The sequence below is a fragment of the Oenanthe melanoleuca genome, chromosome 6 (genome assembly GCF_029582105.1).
Source record: "Oenanthe melanoleuca isolate GR-GAL-2019-014 chromosome 6, OMel1.0, whole genome shotgun sequence".
Lineage (NCBI taxonomy): Eukaryota > Metazoa > Chordata > Aves > Passeriformes > Muscicapidae > Oenanthe > Oenanthe melanoleuca.
In genome coordinates, this window is record NC_079340.1 from 29761066 (window position 1) to 29785277 (window position 24212).

The following is a 24212-nucleotide window of genomic DNA, read 5'->3' on the forward strand; positions in this document are numbered from 1 at the left end:
ACAGACTTGTCTCCTGGTGCATGAAAAGCAAGTACAGCTCTGTTGACTAGAAACATAATTAAAGTGAGAAACAGCAAAACGAGGTGTGGAAAATGAGCCATGCATGGCCCTGACAACAACTGAACCAGATCTCACAATTCAAGTATCCATAGGCATTTTCTACAGTTAAATAATTACAAATAATTACAAAGGAATGCCTATTTCTACAGCCTCACTGAACTCAGACATACCTGGATCCCTCTAACAAATACCTTGCACCTTGTTTCCTTTTACTCAGAATTCACAGACAGGAGAGACTACAGAAATACCTTTCAGTAAGGTTTTGCTGTAGAAGCATTCCAAGGAAACATCAACTTCTAAGTCATGCAGCTTGTCAGACACTTGGCACTAGACACTGTGACCTTGGAACATGAACTCAAAGTAAAATGTCACATACCTTGGCAAATTTCTGTGCATACATCTTGTAGGAAAGTTTCTGTGTTCTTCCATAAAACCCCACAGAACAAAAAGGTGCTGGAAGGAACTCTGTCAGAAGTCAATGGGAACACAGCATCACCCTGTGAACTGGCCTTAAGTCTTCAAAATGCAGCAACACCTTCAGCAACATCTGTTGGTCCTCAGACCTCAGGTATTGACCATTCCAAAATGCATCAGCAATACATGTGAACAACTGTTATACTTCTGGAACAAGATCTTGTTATATACTGCAAGTTTATATAGATTTGTCCCCTTATGAAAATATCCATTGTAAGTGATTTGAAAGATGTTTTTGGACCTTCATATCATTGTTCCATAGAATTCATAAATCCAAGTAGGAAGCAAGATTCACTTAGGAGTAGCGTCCTAGAAACATTCACATTTTATTTTTCTTAGCCCGAAATCAGTTTCTAGAAAAATTCAAACACAAATTCCTCCTACAAAACCACAGCATGTACCTGTAAATGAAAGAAGCCCCAATCCACACCAAGATAGCAAGAGTTCAGAAAACACTGCACCTCAGCTTTCTCTGAGTATTTGCAAATATACAGAACAGATTTATTCTGTACAGAACACAAGCTTTGCAATTTACCAAAGAAAGGAGCAAGGCATAAATACTTCTGGTGCAGCAGCTGTAGGATGGAACAGCAGCTCAATGCAGTTGAGTCCAAGGTGTATTTGTGTAGACTCCTTGTGCTGTCTGGTGCAAGTAAACTCAAGTAGAAATGGTTCTACAAAGGTATATTGCAAAATTAAATAGTCCTTTTAATAACTAAGAGGATAATTTTCCTCCCAGTCAGTACCTGAGTCGGAATATTTGGAATAAGCAACAAATGCATGACAACCCAGCATTAAATTAAACAAATAATTTGTGGAGTGAAAAAGATCTGCCCCATTGAAAGGAACAAAAAACCCAAGAGCATTTTTCATAGAATAACAGCTCAGTAATAATTCCTCATTTATTAAGGTCAAAGAACTAGCTACTCAAATGAGGACAGCAGCTTTTCATCATCCCTGTGATATTTATACTTCTACAGATTGGCTCTAGTAAGTCAATTTCCATCCAGGAAATGTGAGCATTATCCAGTGTTTCATGTGGTAGAACTACAATTCTTACTCAGTTCTTATCCATCCCTGTTCCAGAAGTTGTCAAGCATGGGACTATGTTCAACAAGCAGCTGTGCATATCTGAAACTACTTCAATTATACAAACAAAAAGGTCAATATAGACACAAAACAGAATGCCAAGCTAAGAGGTCTACATTAAACAAAAGCCTGCAAATTCAGATACTTAATGCAATTTGCTCCTTTGTTTGGTCACCTTCAGTGTTCTAGGTTAGCTGTTTAATATGCACCTATTTTCTGAGGAACCAAAGAGGTTATGTGGTCTCTACTTTTGTAACTTAAAAGCCACATTATTTTAAGCAAGCATATAAAGCAAGTTTGTGTCTGAATGGTCACAACCCTGGGGGTGCTGCAGTGTCTGTATAAACCTATTGTGATCTTAAATGTGTTTGACAGTCTGCCTTGGCACTGCTGCTGCTGCACCAGGCACACTGGGCTGCACCACCTATTCTCACCACCTTCCCCCTTCCTGCTCCTCCTCCTCCCTTCCAGCAGCTGGGAAAGACAGCTGCTGAGAATCTGGGGTCTGTGAGAGCCAGGTTCATGCAAGGAGTGGTAACTGAGCCACAGTTTTAGAAGGGAAACATTCAAACACCATCACCCATCAGTACAGAAAAGTCAGTTTACACTGAATTCCCTGACAACTCCATTAAGTGTTTTTCTTCTAAACAAAAAACAGTCTGTGCAACTCTGATGCCTTATTGACAGCTTCAACACTAAGATAGAAGGCAAAGCCATGTTTCTTTCCACAGCATATCAAGAATACTTTAATAACCAGTAAGATTCAGATCAGCTTTAATCAAAGCATAGGGAGCTGTGTATTTAAGCAAGAATAACTTGTATTCAAATAATCATTACTGATGTCAAATTAACGTTCTGAGTCATTATCCCTTAAATGTCAGTGAGCAGAGCATGTCATTCACACATCCATGATCTACATCAGCACACAGCCTCAAAAGGACAACACAATCAGTGTTCACTTGTCAACATGAAGTCCTGTTTTTTCTTTTTCAAGTAAAACATTCAGTAAACACTTCAGCACTTTCTTTGATTTGAAATTATAGTACAGCAGGATGAGATTTTATCCATGTGATACTGAAAAGCACAACAACTTTTAAGGGTTTTTTTTTAAACAATCAACTGGATTCATAGAAGTCAGCTGAAATGAAACACAACAAAGATCTTCCCAGAAGCTACTGCCTTGCAGTTGCCTTTTTATGAACAGAAACTTCATTACATAGTGAAACCCTTAAATTTATCAATGTGAGACAAGCACCACATGTGATCAGAAGAAATGAATTCTCACTGACTTTCAGGAGAACTTTCTTTTGCTCTTACAGCCGCAATCCAGATCCCAGATTATATCTATACATGAAAATTCAAGCTGGAACAAGGCAGTTCTTCTCAAACCCCATCCATTTTTTGGAAGTATACTGAACAAAAGATTGCCTGTATCTTGCAATGTAAGAACAGTGCAACAAAATCTTTTATTGCTGACCAGGAAACAGTTTCACGTGATTAAAACAAACACTTGTGCCCTTGTTCAAAAACAGTCAGATAATTAAGAAGTATCAGACACTAATCATGTCCATACAGTTTAAGTCTGCTTCCTTGTGTACAAACACAAGAAAAACAAATCACTATTTTTCTGCAAAACTAAGCCTTATTCACTGTGAGACTTTTTTGAGTGAAATGAAGGCAATGGTTCTGGTACAGTGAATCGCTTCTCATGAAGTTATCTTAGAAAGAAGAAGGTTCTGCAGGAAGAGTATGTCTAAAAACTGTTAGCAAATATACACAAGGAGGCAGGACTGATGAGAAGCTACAAGCAACCTTAGATTTACAGCCTTACTACTGCAACTCCACAAAATACAAAATGATTTTGTATGAAATTTTTCTTAAATAAAACATCTTTTACATGACTGCAAGTGCATAGTTTACAAGTTCAGCCTTGTCTGCCTGTTGTCAGTTTTACAGCAAAGAGGGACAATGCTTTGACAGATGACAAATACAGGATAAGCCCTTTATCATGTTCCACTTTTATTGAACATTTTCTGCAAATGCAGATTACAACCTTGGTTTAGGTTGCACGCATCAACTTAAGCCAGAATAAATCAGTGTTTCTGAAATCCAAATCCTAGTGGCAAGGGTTAGGTAGTGGTCAATTTCTGAAGTTAAAGAAATTACAACAGTGTGTCACTCATAAAAGCAGTATGGTGCAAGAGGCTCTTTGGTGCCAAAAAATTGTCAGTGATGCATTTATGAATGCTACTGAGTAAAAAGCAATCTAATTTACAACTCTTCCTCGCAGTGCTAGAGAAACATTAAAGGACACTGGAGACCCCCACATCTTGAGCAGTCTGCGAAGAAATATCACCATTACAGAAAAGCTGTATAAAAATCAATGACAAAAAACTTAAATCAGAAGGTAAATCCTATCTTTCATCCTGAAATACAGGTCAGGTACGGCCCAGCTCTACAGCAGGCATATTAAATAATCAGATTTAAAGTGATCTACATATTGAGACCTGAAAGATCACTGCCTTAATCTCACACCCATTTATATGGGCATTTATGTGGCAATGTACTTGCATCATCTAAATCTTCAGTAGCGCCTAAAGAACAAACTGCCTCCACACCAGCATGCACCCACAACAGCCATATGGCAAACACCTAGAAGGATGTAGAAACCCCAGATTTCAAGTGAAGTCTAAGAAATCCTAAAGGAACTCACAGTTCATCTCTCTGCTGACTCGTGACTTTTTAACCCGGCTGAGTGTAACAAAAACACCGACCTCCTGGTGAGGTTTTCCCGAGCTACAATGTATAGGCCGATCCTCACGTAGATATACACATATGTACAAAATGTATAGAAAAACTGGAGTCCTGCAGACAAGACTCCTATCTTGAGTGGAAAGACACTACACATACCATAAAGGAGAAAAGGAGATAAAGGGCCAATTCTGCCAGCACGAGCACTCGTGGTTCCACACTAACTTCAGCCATTATTGCATGCATTAGATGCCCAGAGTCACAAGTACCTCTGGTGCAGCTGAGCCAACTGACTAAACTGCTCTTCCAGCACATCTCACTTCCAACCTGATCTAAAAGTCAAGGTACTACTTCACACGTCAATAAAAGAGGAGGAAAGAAAACCCTCATGTGATTTGCTACAGCAATAAGTGTAGTTATTTGCACAACCTGGCTGGGTTTAACACAACTGCAAATCTCCATTTCAAAACAGACTATTCTACCTCTCAACACCTGCACGGTCAGAAACAGAAGAGAGAAAATATACAGCTTCTCAGACACTCACTCTGAACTACCAGCTCTAAAAATCAAACCTTCTGTTTCTTTTAAAATGCAAGTTTGCTTCACTGAACTACCACTGCAAATCCTACTCTTTCCTTTCCAACTGTGCCTGCCTCAGCATTCCAGATTACAGCTGAGGCATTTGCACCCTCTAGCTGTCACAGGGAGGACACATTACTTATATCTAACTTACATTCATTTTCAACTTCAAATTTATTGAGGCAGTTTATATCAAGGTATCCATAAAATAATTCAGAAATAACCCAAGTATACCATTTAAACATCTTCATGATTTATCCATTTACACACTCAGTACACAAACAACCCAGCCTCTGTACAAGTTCATCACATGCAAACCACCCATAAAGACAAAAACTTTAATTAAAAATAAGTCACAACTCAGTGTACTGTTTCAACTGCATCTCCATTTACCAAATGGCACATTGAATATTCTCTAAAATAAGATGTTTTTAACAATCTTGTTAAAAAATTCTTGGGCAAAATATTTCTAGACTTAAAAAACATCAAGATTTTTCAAAACACTCAAGATACTATACAACTTATAATAACCTTGAAATAGGTTTACAAGGTTGTTAACCAAGGTATTTACATACCAAATAATGTAAAGCAAAAAATTTGTATTTCTAATGACAAAAAGGTGATGCATTAAAGATTTATGAAATTAAAATTAAGGCTCTTTGTTATAGTTCTTTATGTAACTTTACATAATAGCCAACTTTGGAAATGTCAGTCTTGCACATTCTTGTCAATCTACTGCATTTAAAGCAGTAGGGTATATTAAGTATTACTTTGAATAATTACATTGCTACTTCTATGTTTGAGCATGCTTTTGAAACACTGTAATTATGAAATATTTACAATGTGTAGCCTTCAAACTTTATGTAAAAGCCCAAGTATGACTGTCTGATTTGAATACAAACAACATACTTGTAAAAACACTTTTGCTTCTCAAAATTAAATGTAAACTACAGTTTTAACAAGCAAACCAGCTTTGAAAAGTTTCCACGTGTGCCTGAATGTGGACAGTAAAAGTTATGTGAAATTTCTCAGACAGTACTGTTTTTCATTTCAGACTGAGCTATTCATTGTTTCAGCTGTTTTCTGTAAGCATGTAAAAAAATTAAATATTTTTTTTATAAAATTATTCCAAGACCTACATATACTTTGAGCTATGTCCATAGGTTTCTTGAAAACTCAATACTGTCTTGCAGGTTGTAGTGATTGGTCCACAGTTTATTTCAGGATCTGTGTTCAACTAAAAGCAACTCGCTGTTTTTCAACGTCATTTCTTTTAAAAGCACAATGATATAAAACACTGAAGACAAAACAAAACAAAACAAAAAAAAAAAAAAAAAGGAATGGTAACCTAAAGATCAAATTCATTAGCCATTTCTCCTACTATATCAAAATTTGTAGTCAGAATTGTCTTTATTGACTTTATTTTTCATTTTTGTACACAAAGAAAAACATGTTCATATCCATCATGAACAAAAACTTAAAAAGGCAGAACTAGAAGACATTTGTGTCCTTCACCAAAGCAAAGCTGTGCTAAAGGTTCCAAACATTTCCATTTTTAAAATAAATATTTTCTTTTTTTTTTTTTTTTCATTGTCTACATTCCAGTCTTCAGAATGTCACTGGAAACTGCAGCCTATCATGAAATACACACTTTTAAACAGAGTCCCAGCTCACTGCGTTTGGTAGCTTGCCATACCATATCCAGCTTGGTTAGGTATTACAGGAGCACCTTGTCCCTGGGCAGGCTGAGCACCAAATCCACCCATCCAGGCAGCAGATGGAGATTGGCTTAAAAAGAAACAGGATGGTTAAGAAAGTGGGAAAAAGCAATTAAAAAAAAAAAACAAAAACAAAAACAAAAACACAAACAAAAACATGCTTCCTACACAACTACTTTTATCAAAATAGAACAATTTCTTCTTCTTTTTAATGAGTAATTCAGGTTAAGCTATACAACATGTGATTCCTGAAAATATCATGAGCTTTTTAAGAACAAAGGAGAAAAAACTCCACAAACCTTGGGTACCAGTTGGGTATGGCACCTGCCTCCAAAGGCATGAACACACACAGGTAGCAGGAACTCAACATCAATGATGCAGAAATGCAAGAAATACCCAATACCTCATGGGTATGAACACCAGTGATAGGTTTACCAGGGCTTAATATGTTTATCTGGCACCAGATAATGAAAACTAGGCAAACAAGTTATTTCAAAATTCTGTTAAAACAAGGAGTTCTTGTGAAGACTTCAGTCTTCAAGAGCACATTATTAAAAGTCCACCCAAATTCTGAAACTGCACAAGTTAAAGTGTCTGTGTGCAGTTCTTTCTCTCCCTGTAGGCAAATATCCAGAATTCTGGCTCAGATTCACCACCTCAAGCCAGAATCCAAGATATATTTAGATACCAGACAAGACCAGCCCCCAAAACATTACCACACTGGGTGGTCTTTGTGCCTCCATCACACACAAAATGTGCCATCAGGTACAAGTCAGAGAGACTCACCCCAGTATCTGCTCATGGCAAGCACTGAACACAAGCACACAGGAGTCCCCCCTAAAGTTTGAAACCTTGTGCAATCCTTGGCCCAAATGAGCCTGAAACTTAAGATAAAATTAAATATAATTACTCACTCTACTCCAAAACCCTGTTGATTCCATGCTTGGCCATACATTCCATATGATGGTACTTGCCACCCATTAGCCATATATTGCCCATACTGTTGTGGATTTCCATATACTTGACTCCATTGTCCCCACTGACTGTAATCCACCTGCAGAAAGAATAACCCATTGTACTTCAGATTCTAGAGATGGTTTATATTGCATTTGTGCTGCTGAAGGCAAAGTTTTGGCTATATCAATCAGAGAGCTAAAACAAGCAATAATGAGATCTGAAAAATAAGATGTCACTATGACTTAATAAGATCCTTGTACTAAAAAATATATTTGTGTGTGCTTGAAACCCCAAAGACTATTTGGTTGGACAGCCACCTAATCTGCAGTTAGCAAAACAGCAAGAATTAGAATTACCTCAAAGTTTCTCCCTATCTTGGATCATATCCAGAAGACAGTAACAGATATTCCATCAAAATCACTAGCCCAATTTGATGAACTGGAACATAACTGAGACAGAACATGGAATTTCATAAGAACTCCACCACAAAATTTAGCCATTATAACTGGGAAGTCATTACAGGTATAAACACAATTGCTTTTGTAATACAAAGAAAAGGTTAAGTACAGTTACCTGTTGGAAGTTTTTAGTCATATCAGGGGATTCTTTACCCCAATAACATTTAACAACGTGTCCTTCAATTGTGGTTCCATTAACTGAAACAATAGCATGTGCTGCACTTTCATGAGTAGAAAACCTAAAAAATGTAAAAATAAACTAATGTTATGTTTTACAGTACTTCCATCTGATTACTTAAAAAACATACATACTGGAAATCCAGAGAAAAACATCTGCTTTCACAAACATTGATCTTCTCGGGTAAAAATGTTGGGAGCCCTTTTTACAAGTTCCAAATTATTCTATGAATATATGGTGACAGCTTTTACTATATCAGGACAAGTTAAATCAAGTGAAGTTACAGAGAGATGAAGCATTACTACATGCACAGACCCAGAGATTTTGCTTTCTCTGTCCATACCTGACAAATGAGTAACCTTTTTCTGGAAACACCCTTATTTCCATAATCTGTCCAAAAGGTGAAAAAGTCTGTCTCATAAGTTGATCTAAAATATAAGATGTTTTTGAATTAGTAATCATCCTGGTGTCCAAGAAGTTTCAATAATGAAAAATAAGAGAACACTTCATACCTGTTAGCCCTGAGGCAATTCCTCCACAGTACACAGTACAATTTTTTGGACTTGACTGATTTACTACATCTTCAAATCTCAACTGTTTTGTATTATCTATAAAGAGAGAAGGCTGGTTTTCAGCAGTGGGCTGACAGTAACCCAGACACTTACCTCGTACACAAGCATGAATTTCACATTTAACAAACACATCCAATATTTTATAACAGACCAGCAGTGCCAGCACTATGTTGATACAACATACCAAAAAACTATAATCAAGATCTGGAAGGCAAGCTATTATGTGATTTAAGTGACATAATTTTGGCTTATGCTTTATACTGAACAGAGAAAAGACAGCAAACACAACACAGCATGACATGAAGCTCTTACTTTCTTGTGTACTTTTGGGGGCTGGAGGTTTCCTTGTTGCCCAGTTAGTTCTGATCTGGCGGCCTCCCAACCACTGGCCTCCCATGTGTACAATAGCATTTTCTGCATCCTGAAGAGATTAAAACAGAGACTGTAGCACTTCCAAACAAAAACTGTGTGCAAATCTACTACCAAGACTTGGTCATCAGTTAATTCCACTGTTACACCAGTAACAGTACTAAGAAGAGTATGAAATTCTGAACAATCATAGCAAGCAGACAAGCATTAATTAACATTGAAGGCAACTGGTTAGAGAGAAGGCCCTCAGAAGTCATTTGGTAAAAACTTCCTCCCAACTATTTTCTACAAAGGTTAGAAGCCAACTGCAATCATATATATCCTCCCTGTAAATATGCCATATACATACATGTACACACACACATTTATACCATTTATACATATATTATACAAGCATCTGCATTAGAATGTTCAAAAGCTGCCCAAAAAAGTGTGAAGGTCACACAGATGCCAGGACCAATCACTGAAATAAAATAACTATCATATGTTTCTTTTGCTTCCTGCAGGTGTGAGATAGATGCTTTGTAAGTTCTCTGCATGTTAAAGTCATTGTATGAACACACATAAGAATCCAATGCCCACTTTTATCTTAAACATGAAACTGAAGACAATCTTTGAGTTCACAGTGTAAGCAGAAACATCTGGTAAGCAAGGGCAAGTTTGCTAACAGCTGCAAGAAGTAATTTGTCTCCCAAATGCTTTGGAAGAGGACAGGCAGAACATACAGTTAGAGCACATTTGAAATGCTTTTCCAAGAACACAAAGCTAAAGGAAAAGGCTGCCAAGCACAAGGGACAAAGAAAATGTGGACAAGTTAAAAGGTGAGCTGCTCCCAGCTAGAATTCTTTTCTCAAACTCAGGACCTTGATTTTTCTAGGCTTGAATTATATTGAGTACTTAATTTGAAAACATATAAATACAAAAATGAAATTACAAAAGATGACCAATAAGAAAAGAAAAATCCAATCTTAAAAGACAAAACCAAGCTACCAGACAATGAAAGACCCCAACAGATTCAAGCACCCTTGGCTCTTAAAACATGGTGAATACATAATAAACTGACTAGGAAAGGAAACACACTGATCAATCTTGCTGCTATCCTGCTTGAGGATCACAGCTGAGACAAAAATGGAACATAGCCCAGGCCATAACTGATCCATAAATGAGCAGGAGCTCAATTTTCTCTTAACTGTGTTATGCATTAAGAGCTCAGGCTGGAGTACCTGAAGCCTGGGAGCATATCCCACTTCCCTAAGTCTGGCAGAATGATACATTCTGAACAACAGGCCTTAAAATACCAGCTCAGAACAGTCACACCATAACCCTACAGGTGCAACTGCTGTGGGAATGAACAGCAATCTGGACATAAAATTTAGAGTACTTTTTAGTACTAGGTTTAGAATTCATCCAATTATTTTGTGAATGAATACAAATTTGAAATTGGAGTTTTTATGGCTCAGCCTGAAAAAGAATCCAGTAATTTTAATCCCATGACAGTTACACTTCCCCTCCGGTCACAGGAACCAAACACAACTGTATGATAAGGGAAAAGGAGTACAAGGAAATAACAGCTATTCCTTGCTTTTTCAGCTGTAACACAGAACTAAGAAAATGTAACTGGAAAAATACACTAAATCAAGGCATTGAATTGAAGTATCTTATGGCACTGGCAAATCTGAAGAAATTAAAATCTTTTCTCTGATTATGACAGCTGCAGGTAACAGTTATAGAACATCAAAAGAGATCTGACATGTAGGACTTCTGACCACACAAACAGGCCTTATATGCCTAAAATCCTGAAACTGTGTTTTTCCCTATGCTAAATATTTAAGGAAAATGATTCACAGTTTCCCCACGTTGTCCTAAACATACATACAGCTCCTGTACATGTAAATTTGTTTCCCTGGGTGAAGTCTAATAAACAGCGAATTCATAAACAGGCAAAACTAAAAATGGAAGAGGAACTATTTTAAACCTGCATTGTGATTACTCACCAGTTTGTTATAAAAAGATACAAAACCATAGCCTTTTGACTTTCCAGTTGCCATATCTTTAACTACCCGTGCATCCCTGTGAAAAGAAGCACAGCTATATGAGGGTAGTATTGATAACCTGCAAAATAAAAACTAAAAGGAACCACACACACTGTATTGTGAGCATAATTTTTTCTTATAAATTCAGTTAGCCCTAAAACTACAGTCATTCCTGAACTCTCCCTATTGCTCCTTTACCTGTTAGAAAAAAGCAGTAGGACAAAAAAAATAACATGTAATAAACATGCAACCTACGCACATAACCTATACTGGCTATAACTAGAATGTTCAAATTTGAAGTATAAGAGAAACAAAATTTCCTTTTCTAATATTCTATTGGCTAGGGTCCTCTAAGGCTTACTGTTCTATAAATTACTGTAACAATTCTATCTAATTTACCATGCATTTTCTAAATAGTTAAATGTCTTCTGCCTAGTGATACAAAATATATGAAATATTAAAAAAATCGAAAAAGAGGAAAAAATAGGAATTAAAAGGCATACATGGCCTGTTAACAGATTTCTTTATTTTTCTTGGTCAATTCTCTACCATCATTTTGGAGTTTGGGTAGCTGTAAATTTTGAAAAATTGACATTTTCAGAAATTTAAGAAAGGAGAATAAAACTAACAACAATGCTAAGCACACCAGTACGAAAACAACAAATTTACACAGAAATTTTAGTGAGTAAGTTAAAATGATTGGAAATATAGAACTGCACTGAATATAGAATGTTAAAATGTAAATACTAAAATATGTATATATAAATAATGTATAATAAGAATAAATAGAAATGAGAAAAAATCTACAACTGAGTTCCAGTGTGCACAGTTCCTTGCAGTTAGCCTTCAAGATCCTGTCCATTCTTATGAGCAATTCTGCAAAATAACCAGAATGCTATTACTTTTAATTGTGACTTGGACTTTAGAAAAACTGCAGGTCTCAGGTATAAATATAGATTGAGAAACAGAAACCTGAATTATTCTTTTTAAATTGATTTTTAAAACAGTACTACTTACCACATTAAGAGACAAAAAGCAAAGTAAACAAAACAGCAGAGGTAAGAAATAAGATTTATGATTCATTTAAAAATATGCGTACAGAACAAGAGAAAAATAAGAATTTTGTTCTTAGAAATATATTCCTGTAAAGTAGTATAAAAACACTCATGTGCAACTTTGATTTTTATAAAGATAAACTGATAAAAGATTAACAGATTTTTTTTTTTTTTTTGTAGCAGTACTCTTTAGGACATATATACTTTAGCACTCTCAAGGATTTTGTAAAGTTAAATATGTCCAATTAGAACAACAGGTGATTTAGTATCACCTGAATCGTTTATGAGAAGTTTAAAGAAACATTCTCTTAACTGGCAGAAATGTGCACATATTGTAAAGCCACCATTCTTTCATTTAAGATATTATAATTGTAATTCATCCCATTATCATTAAAGAAACCAGATTTCATTCTCGTAAGTATTAGCTTTTTTCAAACCATTCCCAAGTTATTAACTAGCTGCTTTATAGAATTATATTCCAATTACCCAGTTTTTCACATTGCCTATGAAATGCAGCAAAAATGCATATAAAACACCCCCCAAGATACAACAGATACCAATTGTCAAGTCACTACTCTGTACACATTGTCAAAACCAAAAAAAAAAAAAAAAATCACACTTAGAGCAGCAATTAAATTTTAATAAAAAGTCAAAGGACATTTGCATATAAATTAGGTTAAAAGCAATTGCTTTCAGCAAACCAGAGCACAATTACATTACTGTATTTACATTGTGAAACACACTGATATACAACCCCTCTTTACTACCCACCCAGCCACCACAAGCAAATTAACAGCAGAAAAATTATCTCAATAGATAAGAAACAACATTTCAACTTAGAAACACATTTTCACTATAACATTTTCTGACTGATAATGGAAATGTTTATAATGATACTTACGATATTTTACCAAAAGGAGCAAATGCTGACTTGATGTCTTCTGTTGTTATTTCTGGACTTAAATCCCCAACGAACACATGGAAGTGATCTGAAAATAAATAATTTACTAATCAAATATTTAACTGCTATCTAAAGTTTCAGCTCCTGAGAAAGTGATGCTCTGCACACAGCACTGGGAACCAGGAACGCTCAGGATTCCGTGTGAAGAGCAGCAGCAATTTAATCTGTCCACTCCGGTTTTCCCAGTTGTAAAGCAGAAACAGAAGAATTAGTTTGCAAAATTCTATTAAACACTAGATGGGAAGGAGAGAAGTTATGTTTAAAATGCATTTATGATAAATTATTACCACTTTGTGAAGTATTTGTGTAGAAGTGATACTGTGGCATTACATTACTTACTGGATGTATCTTTTTTCTGGCTACTTGGTGTTGTTGCCCAGTTTACTTTGACTTCCTGAAAACAAGTATAAGATTTAGTATAAATTCACAAAATTCTTACATTTTATAAGTTCATTCAAGGGTGGGTTACAACAGTCCATGTTTACTAATCATTATTTAATATAAAACGCCATCATAACCAGAGCATCACAAATAATACATTTCCTGAACAAGACTTACTTTTTTATAATCAATACTTTAAAAAGATTATTCTATCAATATTTAATCTTGGTAAAACATCTTCAACAGTTTCATTAACATCTTCACACAAATCTATATTCTTTACATCTAAGATTACCATGTGAGCAACTTACCTTTCCCAAAATTTTTCTCCCATTCATAGCAGCTAATGCAGCAGCTGCATCTCTGTGTTCATAAAATTCCACAAAGCAATAAGGGTCATTGCTTGTATGCTGCAAAACAGAAAATCCAACAGAAGAGTTGACCCTTCTGCTATCGGGTTGCTGAGAAGAAAATCCAGGAAAATATATTACTTATAGCTAGAAACTTTCAGAATGATTTGCATCAGATTTATGAAATAGCCTTTGACATTACACTTAAATGCAAGAATTATTAAGATGGATTTTTCATTAAAGCTCTAGCAGTTTCTGAAGGATAGTTTGCTCTGAATGAGGACTGAAGTTTACTGAACTAAAAATAACTGATCAGAAAAGTGATCTGCAAACTGGATGGAAAGGAGGGGAAAAGGGGGGAGAATGGAGAGAAGAACAAAACTGCCCCATGCATATACTCAAAGCCAGAAAGGTTTATTCCCCAGACATACTTTCATCCATTTTCTCTTGCCCTACTTAAGAAGTCTTTCCTCTTATTCGACTGAAAACCACCAGCAGGCAGCAACCTGGAAGCTGCACAGTGTCAGTCTCAAGTAAAAAATGCCACAGCAAACAGCTGAGAAATAACCTTTTAAAAGAACTCCAAATAGTTTGACTGAGGGAAAAGAGTATTAATCAATTGACTGTTAACTCTGTTAAACCTTGAGTACAACCTGTTTTTGTAGGATGACCTATCAAATCACCTTTACAAGTACTCACTGACAGAGGTCACTGAAGTAATAAATGCACCAGAGTATAAAGTGCAAAGAACAGAAGTTTTCTGAAAAGCTGATCAAGTGCAAAGGATGTTGAGGATGCCAACTTGAACACTGGATTTGATCTACCTCCAAGATGTAATGAGTACAAAAATTCTAACCAAAACATTTCCATTAACTATCCAGCACATGCACTGACCAAGAGATGATAAACACTAATATTACCCTAAGCAAGTTATTTCTCACATGGATAGGGAATGGTCTAGCACACAGGAACTGTTCTGGCATCAGTATTCTCACCTATCAACCTCCCTCAGTGCCAGCAGAACACAGCTGTAAAACAAGAGAAGCCTTTTCCAGCATTCCTTTTCACTTCTGACAACTCATACACACTTACACTGATGAACAATTCTAATCTTTCCCCCTAAAACTGGATTGTACAGCTTCAAACACAGTCCTGTCTACTTCTGAAGCTGTTAAGATGCAACAGTTGAACAGATCACAAGGCCTTTAAGCACCTAAAACGGTCATGGAATCTGAAGTCATCCTCCTGGACACTCTCAGTACTTGGGCCTCTAACTGATGCACAATGAACACATGAGAGAAAATGTACCTGAGATCATAAAAAAAGTTTCAGTCACAAAGTTCTCTACAAGCACACTCACCTCAGATGCCCCAAAAAAAGGCCTTAATTCACCCCTCCTCCCACACTTCTTTGGGAAAACCATTTAAGGTTTCTTTAGGAAATATGGTGTAGTTTATGCTTCAGCTGAAGTGCAGCCTTACTTTTAGATTGTAGGGAGTTCTTTAGCACTGAGAACTTGTCTGAACATGAGAAGAATCTCTTTTGCAGACACACAGATCTTTAGGTGCTCAAACTATCTACAATGTGCCACCAGCCAGAGTATTACATACCCCCAAAAGAAACACTTGAAATTTTTCAACACTTGATGTGTGCATGTCACATATGCTACAAAAGAAAAAGAATTACTTGATACACACAGCTAAAATGGAAAAATCACAGGTTTTTAAAAGGTGATGGTGGTAAGAACCATCAGCCACCTCTGTGACTGAATACAGATGCCATCAGTTTTTGTTTATCTACTTGTTATATAAAGATGGCTCGCTTATGGAAAGATCTTAAAACAACAAAGCCTCAACCAAGATAAAAATGTTGGAATTTCTCATCTGATCCTCAAGAAACCAAACTGATGCTAACAGCTCTCACCTAGCCAAAGGTGGGAGCAGCAGCACCTGATGTCTGTAGAGTACATGACAATCAAAACTGTTTTGTCTGAGAAAAACTAACAACAGTGATCTGTCTTCCTTCTGCTATTTTTCCCCAATAAACTTAAAGCAAATGCAGCAGAGAAAAGTATCACATGGGAAATTATTAGTCTAGACAAAGATGAGAGTGATTAAACAAGCAGCAAGCTGATGATAAGTTAAAAACAAAGAAACAAACAAGCTGTGTGACACACTGAAAGGAGAAGAAGCCCACAGGGGAGTTTCTGCTAGCATTCCTAAAGAAGTCTGGTCACAAGACTTGCCTTTTAATACTTCCATTAACAATCTTGACAAAAAACTAATGTAACTGTCCGCAAGAAATCTGTAATTACAAGTTAGTAAGAAGCGTAAGATGTAATAAAATATGAAGAGTAAAGAGAAGCCAAAGATGAAGGACCAAAGCTTAAACCTGGCAGAAGCTCAGATTAGCCTCTGCCTGCTCAAAGCTTACCACTTATAAACATAGAAAAAAGGAAAACTACCATGGAGGAGAGGAGTTTTACAGGATGTGTCAAAAAGCTCACAGAAATGCTGCCAACCATAGAGGTACCCGAGTATGTACAATGGAGATAAGGAAGCATTAATACTTACCAACACTCTGTGCAAAAGACTTTATCTGGAATACTATGGGAATTTTTTGTCACTTTATTTCAAGGAAAAATTAATTTAAGAACAGACAGGTGAAGACAAGAGCTATTTGTACAGGTGCAGACAAGAGGTATTTGAACTAGTGCAGAAGAAGCTGAGGAAGAGTCAAACTTATTTTGAAGGATTTCTTACTTTTCATCCTTAGCAAAGAACCATTTATTCAAGAGGGACAAGATTATTGAGGCTCATGTTCAAATCAAGTGAAAAGTGTACAAAACAGCCTTGAATAACACTCGAAATAATAAGGTTTCTGATCATCAGAACAATGTGATTCTGCAAAGAGGAAATAACAGTATTTTAAATAAAGAGGAATCTCATTACCAGCTGATAAAAGGTTTGCCAGGGCTACAGGCAAAGCACAGGATTGCACACCCCAGGTCTCTCCTGCAAAGAGTCACCCCCAAAGTCAAACACTAGCAACCCAAAGAAACCCAGTAGTGTCAAAAGAAGCCCTCAAACTCATTTGTTCTGGACAACTTAGAATAAAGTTACATTACATTTGCTACCCTCCCCCCCACCCTCAGATGTGGAAGGCCTTACCTCTGTTATCATTTTACAGCTTTTGCATGGTCCAATCTGGCTGAATAACTGAAGTATGAGAACCTCAGTCACATCTCTGGAGAGGTTTCCTACATAGCTACACAAGGAAAAAAAAAAGACCAAGATTTTAAACCAGAAATCATCTTTTAAAATGTAACTACAGGTTTAAAAACTTCAACAACTATAAAGAATCTCCCTTTAAAACAAGTCAGGTATCTTAAAGACAATATTTAGAAATTATTTCATAGTTTTAATGCAGTACTCATGTAGTTCCTAAATTATGACATTGGCCACACAACTGAGAAGTGAAGCTCAATTCAGACGACACTGGACACCAAGATCGAGTGCCAATCGTTTCCCTGGCACAGAGATGTCAAAAGCATGAAAACATTGCTCAAGAATGTTGTGCAGAACAAGCAACCAACTGGGCAATGATATTTTAAGTTTCACTTCCCACTGAGTATCTCATCAAGAATACTTCTGAATTTGGGTACAAACACACATCTAACTCCCATGAGCTCAGGAGCAGCTCTCGGACAAACTGTGCTGCCTTGCAAGCAACCAACTCAACTTTTCTGTTTTCCTGAACATTTGGAAAGCCAGCCCACTCACCAACAGACAAGGCAATTTATGCAGCATTCTGCCACAGGAATGCACTGTACAGCATCTATCTCAACAGCTCCCACCTTTGTGATACCCCCCAAAATTCTGTTAATTAAAAATTCCATTATTTTAATATCACCCAGACTTTTTGATTTTTGTTAGTTTGTAAATCTTGAGACATAATTCCAAGTTTTGAAATAATTAACAAGTTTAGATAAGAGTCCCAGATTTACCAGGTGACAAAAAGGGCTGAGAAAGTCAGGAATGCAAAACTAAACTCTTTTTAACAATGTGACTAATTTGTAATCAAATTGTAAACAAAGTGATCAGTTAAGAGAAAGGCTTGTCACAGTAACAGATGTCAAAAGCCATCAGGAGAGGGACATTCATTAGCCTGTCAAAGCAGAAAGAATTCAAGTGCAACCATTAATATGAGCAGAACCTTCTGTGATTTAGAAGTTGAAAAAATATACATTTTATTCAGTTTACTCTGGTCAGTTACAGGACATCATAAAACTGCAAACTAAAGTCGGTCTGACCTGTTGATACAGTGAACATAAATGTGAATAAGCTTACTGCTCACAGACAAATTTGAGTTAATAAAGGTGTGCTGTGAAATTGCTCTGAGAGGCAAACCTCAAAAATTTTTGAAAAGCAAATTCTGTGTTTGACAACTGGACTTTCATCTGGATCAGCAACATTAAAATGGACACTGTTTGTTCTCATCAGAACACCACACAATGTTATCAACAGATGTTTATGTCCTTCTTTCAGCAACTCTGGGGCAATTCTGCACTTTCTCAGCAGGACTTCAATACTACAAGATCCACAGTGAGTTTCTGAAATATCACCTGAGTATAGAACATCCACCAAAATCCTTCATGTACTCATTAGTTTCTTATTAAATACATATGAATTAACAAATCATTAATAGAAGCCTGTATTGTTATGAAGCTTTTCAGTAGAGAAGTTAAAATTGCAGAACTCCAAGACCCCTTACAGGACAAACTGTCCATCTCACTGACTTTTTAGTTCTATCCTGAAAACTTAGTTAAACATTTATCCATACCTTCTTTCTGAAATATTAACTAAATTTTTGTTAATCATTCACCAAAAATAAATTGTAAATCACAAATAGCTTTTGGTGGAAGTATTAACCTTTGTAGATACTACTAAAATCAGATGGAAAATTTATATCCCAGTAGGAATTCCAGCATAAAGGGTCAGTGGTGCTGTGAACTTATTGCTAGTACTGGTTTTCTCTGTATGCTGCAGAATAGGATTCATTAATACTGAGCCTCCACAGCACACTGATATGAAATTAAATACAGTGAAGTCTCATTAACACTATTTCTACTGCAAATCAGATACAGTAAGAAGTACAATTAACACAAAAAAACCAAACATCATCCTCTTCTGCATAATATTAACATGTATTTGGAAAACACAACAAGTCTGAAAATCAAGCTGGAGAATTTCTCTTGGTCTGAAAAAATTTTAAAAAGGCCAGAGAAAGCCATTTCTCAGGAACCTATTCAAGGTAAGAAAAGTTACACTAACTGCTAGAAGATAGAAGATTTACTAGGTGTTTTTTTGATACTGCCATGTCTTCAGTAAGGTAGTTGTGAGAATGTTGCATCATAAACCTTAGCTAAGAAACAAGCTGCCTTTTCAAAAAAACACCAGGGCCACCTTGACTGCTAGATTCAGATGTGATGTGAAATCCTACTGGTCCATTAATTCTCTAAATGATAAATACTGCCATGATGCATAATATTTCCATTAGTCAGAGGCATTCCCACCCTTCCCAAGTTGCTGAAACTCAAACTTCAGTAACGCACACACTGAGAATACTGCACAGCAAAGGTTCATGTAGCAAGGACAACACCCAGAGAGACCCAAACGTCTCAAACTGCATGTAAAATATACAAACCTCTACAAATTTGAAACAATATGCTAAAAACTAAGACTTGATGGTTACTTTCTTTAAGCAGAATGCAGTAACATCATCTCCTTCAGTACAGATGAGATGGCTTTAATAAAAACATTCAAGCAAACACCCTCAGTGTGAATGTCTGAATACTACAGAACTAAAGAAATAAATATATTCACCACATTAGGAACAGACACCTTTCCTTTCTGGAAACACAAAACTTGGCTCAGCTGATGTAATCACCAGTACAGATGGCCAGCCTATGGTCAGCTTTCCCTTTCCAGCTCCATTTACACGTGGTGTAACAGAGCAGCATCTTCCATTCTACTTCATGAAATCAAAATTATCAGAACCACACCTCAAGAAACTCCTAACATGCTATTGTATGGTATTTCAGTCTTTTTGGACTAATACTTTCTATGCAAACTTTTTAAGAATTATAAAACCCAGCAGGGTAGAAACACTGACTAAACTTGGTCTTGGATGATGTGACAGGGCAGCAAAGGTTGTGGCTTTTTGCACACATGCAATAGTGTTTGCTCCCTTGTGCAAGCCTGAGGCACTTAAATACCAATTAATAAGCAGCTACAAAAAAAAAAAAAACAGAAAAGCAACAACAGACAGATGCCCTGAAAAAAATTTTTGTGTCTTCTGAATTCTGCTGACAACACAAAGAATAACAAACTACTTGAAATTCAGAGATGTTGTAGAACTATCTAAAGAACAAGAGGAACATATCAGTCCATCATGAGTTTTGGAACTCAACTCCTTAGCTTGAGCAGAAAAACCCTCTTTTTGAAGATAAACAAGTCTGTATTGCATCCTAGACAGGGAGGCAAGAAAGGGACATTTACAGCCACTACTTTTAGATCCACAAAACTCCCTTACATTCTTTTTTGAGGAAAGATAGTAAATCTGATGTCTCTCTGACACAAGCAACATGCAAGAAATGGCAGTTTCCATAATTAAAAGAGAAAATGATGATAAGTAATAAGATAACTGATGTGCTCAAGAACCATGGAAATTCTAGCAACTCTGCCTAGTGCTTGTGAGCTACTGGAAATAAAATGATACCAAGAATAATCCACTCTGTAGCCTCCTCCAGGAGACATTCCTGTACAAGAGGTGAACTGAAAGGAAGTTCCAGAGAAGTGAATCCAGGTGAAGCTTTACTCCTGCACCTTATCCACATTCCAGACCTGGAATACAGCATGGCAAGGCTGATGAGATAACAGCTGTAGGTATGCAGTGACTTCAGAGCAGCCACTGAATGCCTACAAACCACACAAAATACTTCTAAAAGCATTAACAAGAATATAACTTTGGAACTTTTCTGGTTGTCTGTGAGAGCTGATAGCACGAGCAACACATCTGATAGTTTAGTAGCAGAAGCAGGATTTTGATACAGCCTGTGAAATCTAACAGTACTCACAGAAAACAGAGCTTTCAGGTGTTCTATTAAAACAAAACAAAATCAGAAGTTCATTTTAGGACCAGCTAAAAAAATTACATGTGACAGATCACACAAAAAGGCCTCAGTTCCTGGAGTTTTTTGGCATTAAGTACCTAAGGTCATTCTTCACATTTCTATAAAGTTACGAAATATAAGAAATAAAAATGTAAATGGTGCCAGGTTTCTGTATTAAGCCTCAGAAAATTTTCAGAATTCTTAGAGATTCATGATTGACAACAACATAACAGCCCTGTAAGCACTGCAAATGGAAACAATCCCTATTGCCAAGCTGTTTAAGATGGACATAGACATGGAGTGAACAGTGGTTAAGTAGATTTTGCTTTTTATAAGTAAAAAAAAAATTACTTGCAACTGCTAAAAAAAAGAAAATTCCTTCCAAACTTACAGATTTTGGACTTAATATATTCCTTCAGGAGTGAAAAACAAAGACATTCATAAAGTACTGCTTACACTATCAATCAAGTGCTTCTGCACATGGTCAAACAGCTACTGAAACAATTTGTTCTCCACTTTCTCCCCTCTCCCCCTCCCCAAATAAACCAAACAATGAAAACTTACAAGTTCAACTAACAATATTTTTATTTGTTGTTCTTGGGGGACAGGGAGTTTTATTTATGAGATCACAACTGCTCTATATGAAAAGCTGTGCTCAGGATAATAATCTTTAAAACACGACTTGCTATTCTAAATTTAAAGACATTTCAGATAAAAAGTAGGGACGAGAAGGTAAAATGTAATAAATGCTACAGCAAAATTTTTGTCTTCCATGCAAAAAGCCAACAAATAATTACAGGAAAGTAACCCTTTGTGATTGTGGTTACTACAGAACTACTAGGAAATTAATGTGCATGCTGTTTATTAGTTTAACAAATGTGCAATAAACTATTTGGGGCAGCTGTAGAGATGCTACTTCAGACATCAAGGTACAAATTCACTTTTTTCTTGTCAGTAACTAAGTGGGCTAAGTCAGATCCTTGACGGATGTGTTACTGGAAAGGACCCATGGCCAGTGTGGCACCCAAACTTGCTAGCCCTAAAAGAACACTTTAAAACTTAGTGGGAATATAGAGGTGCTTAAAAGGAAAGAAAAAGAGCCAATAATGAAGAAAGGAGCCTTGAAAATATAACTGTGTGACTCTGCTCTTTCCACTCCTATGCTAAAACAACACCCAAACCCAGGTCCATTCTGAGGGCCAAGCAAACTCAGATCATTTGGCTAATCAACATAAAAAGCATTTCAGAAATTCTTATTTAAATTACGCATCTCAGGGAGCGAGGACTGGGTGCTTATACTACACTACAAACGAGTTAAAAGAACTTTTGCCTAGAAAGGAGAAAAAAAACAAATTGCCTTGAGCCTTAAATGCCAAGTCATCATTTTGGAAGTGAGAACAGAACTACGGGACATTTTACTCTGTTTCAGTAGTTTCTTTAGAGTGGCTTTCAGTCCTGACTATCTCGGAGAGCTTTTCTGAAGGCTACTGTCCCGAAAGCTAAATAGACAAAGATTTCATTTGCACTGTCCTGAGCTGTGCTTGTCATCCGGGCAGCCCGAGCCTTTCTCGCAGGGACAGCCCGAACCTGCACCGCTCCCAGAGCCCGACCAGCCCCTGGCAGCTGCTCTGGCAATCCGGGAACTGCTTAAAATCAGCAGCAGCACAAAATCCCTGCGCCCGAGAGCCCAACCACAAGTGCGAGCCTCCCCCGTTTAAGCCAACAGGACAAAGAAAATTCATCAAAACCGTATCTGCAAAGCTGAAAAGAACTCAACAGCATCTCCAAAATGCTTACATTTGTATTTTTAAACTGAAAACAGATGACAGCCACCAAGTGACTAAACAGCCCGGAGAGACACGGCCAACACACAGTTATTTCTTTCTGCTGGGCCCGATACGCTGTTATTGAGCCACACCGTGACACGCTGGAGGGAAAAGCGATCCCCGCCGCTTTCCCGGCGCTCCCCATCCCACCCAGCGCCGGGAGAGCACAAAGAACTTTCCCAGCGCCGGGACCGCCGTGCAGGGGGGCCGGGGGCGGCCTGTGCCCCCCAGGAAAGGCTCGGGACCCCCGCCTGCACCCCCAAACCTCCGGGGACAGAGCCCGGAGACTGCGGGGCTGGACCCCGCTACAGCCCGGTTGCAGCTGCGGCTCGCCCGTGTTCTCCTCGGATGTGTGCAGCGCAGTCTCCGCGCTGCCCTCCCGCTCCCCACGGCGGACCCCGCTCCCGGCCCGGCCGCACACGCTCTGGCCCGCTCAGCCCCTCCGCTCCCCCGGCTCCCCTCCAGGCCCCGGGCCCGCTCCCCGGCAGCGCACCCCTGCCCCCGCCCCGCTCCGCCCGGGCCCGCTGCCCACCCTGCCGCCCCCTCCCCACTCACAGGGTCCTGGGCTGCCCGTCGTCTTCCATGATGGTGGGCGAGCGCCGCTCTCCGCAGCCGCGCCCGGGGGCAGCGCCGGAGGGGCTCGGCGGCGCACGGAGGCGAAGGGAAGGTGAGGAGGGTGCGGGCGGCCCCGGCTCCCCCCGCTCCGCGTCGCCCCCGCGCCAGGTCCCGCGGCCGCAGATCCCGAGCGGGAGAGGGAAGCGGCACCACAAAATGGCGGCCGCCACCAGACGCTCAGGAAGCCGCGCTCTGCGCAGGCGCCGCCCCGCGCGCTCCCGGACCCTCTTCTTCTTCCAGGCCCCGCGGGGCGCGATGGGGATCGTAGGCACGGCCGGGCACGGAGCGGAGGGGCCCCGCAGCCTACTGGGAGTTGTAGTTCGCCTAGCCGCGCACAGAACGGCGGTATCGTTGGGAGAAAACTACAGCTCCCGGCATGCCCAGCGGCAGCAGCGCCGCGGGGGCGCGCCCGGGCGGCCGCGATTGGCCGCCGGCAGCCCGGGAAAATTCGCTTCGTCCCGATCCCGGTCCCGGTGCCGGTCCCGGTGCTGGTCCCGGCCCTAATCCCAGCTCCGGCCCCGGCCCCACGGAGCGGGACGGAGGTGCGAGGCTGCGCTGGAGCGCGGTGTCACCGTGTGCGACCCGCTGTGCCCTGAGGCTCATCCCGGCCCT

The 24212-nt window shown here is 38.6% G+C and overlaps 1 protein-coding gene across 4 annotated transcripts; it reads right to left on the reverse strand.

Annotated features, from left to right (window-relative positions):
• Positions 1–5108: 5108 nt before the first annotated feature.
• Positions 5109–23826, reverse strand: TIAL1 (TIA1 cytotoxic granule associated RNA binding protein like 1). Of its 4 annotated transcripts, none has more exons than XM_056494538.1 (12): positions 23541–23826; positions 17156–17252; positions 13947–14045; positions 13594–13648; positions 13195–13282; positions 11200–11275; positions 9149–9257; positions 8777–8872; positions 8608–8692; positions 8202–8325; positions 7586–7725; positions 5109–6741 (listed from the first exon to the last, which is right to left on the reverse strand). In XM_056494538.1, exons 1-12 carry the CDS (start codon positions 23567–23569, stop codon positions 6624–6626), a joined length of 1116 nt encoding a protein of 371 aa, XP_056350513.1. In that variant the 5' UTR covers positions 23570–23826; the 3' UTR covers positions 5109–6623. The 4 variants fall into 4 exon arrangements, with proteins under 4 accessions (XP_056350513.1, XP_056350512.1, XP_056350515.1 ...); XM_056494537.1 differs by having other exon boundaries at positions 13947–14096; positions 23541–23791; XM_056494539.1 differs by lacking the exon at positions 5109–6741 and adding an exon at positions 7985–8077 and having other exon boundaries at positions 7636–7725; positions 13947–14096; positions 23541–23793.
• Between the last annotated feature and the right edge of the window lie 386 nt (positions 23827–24212).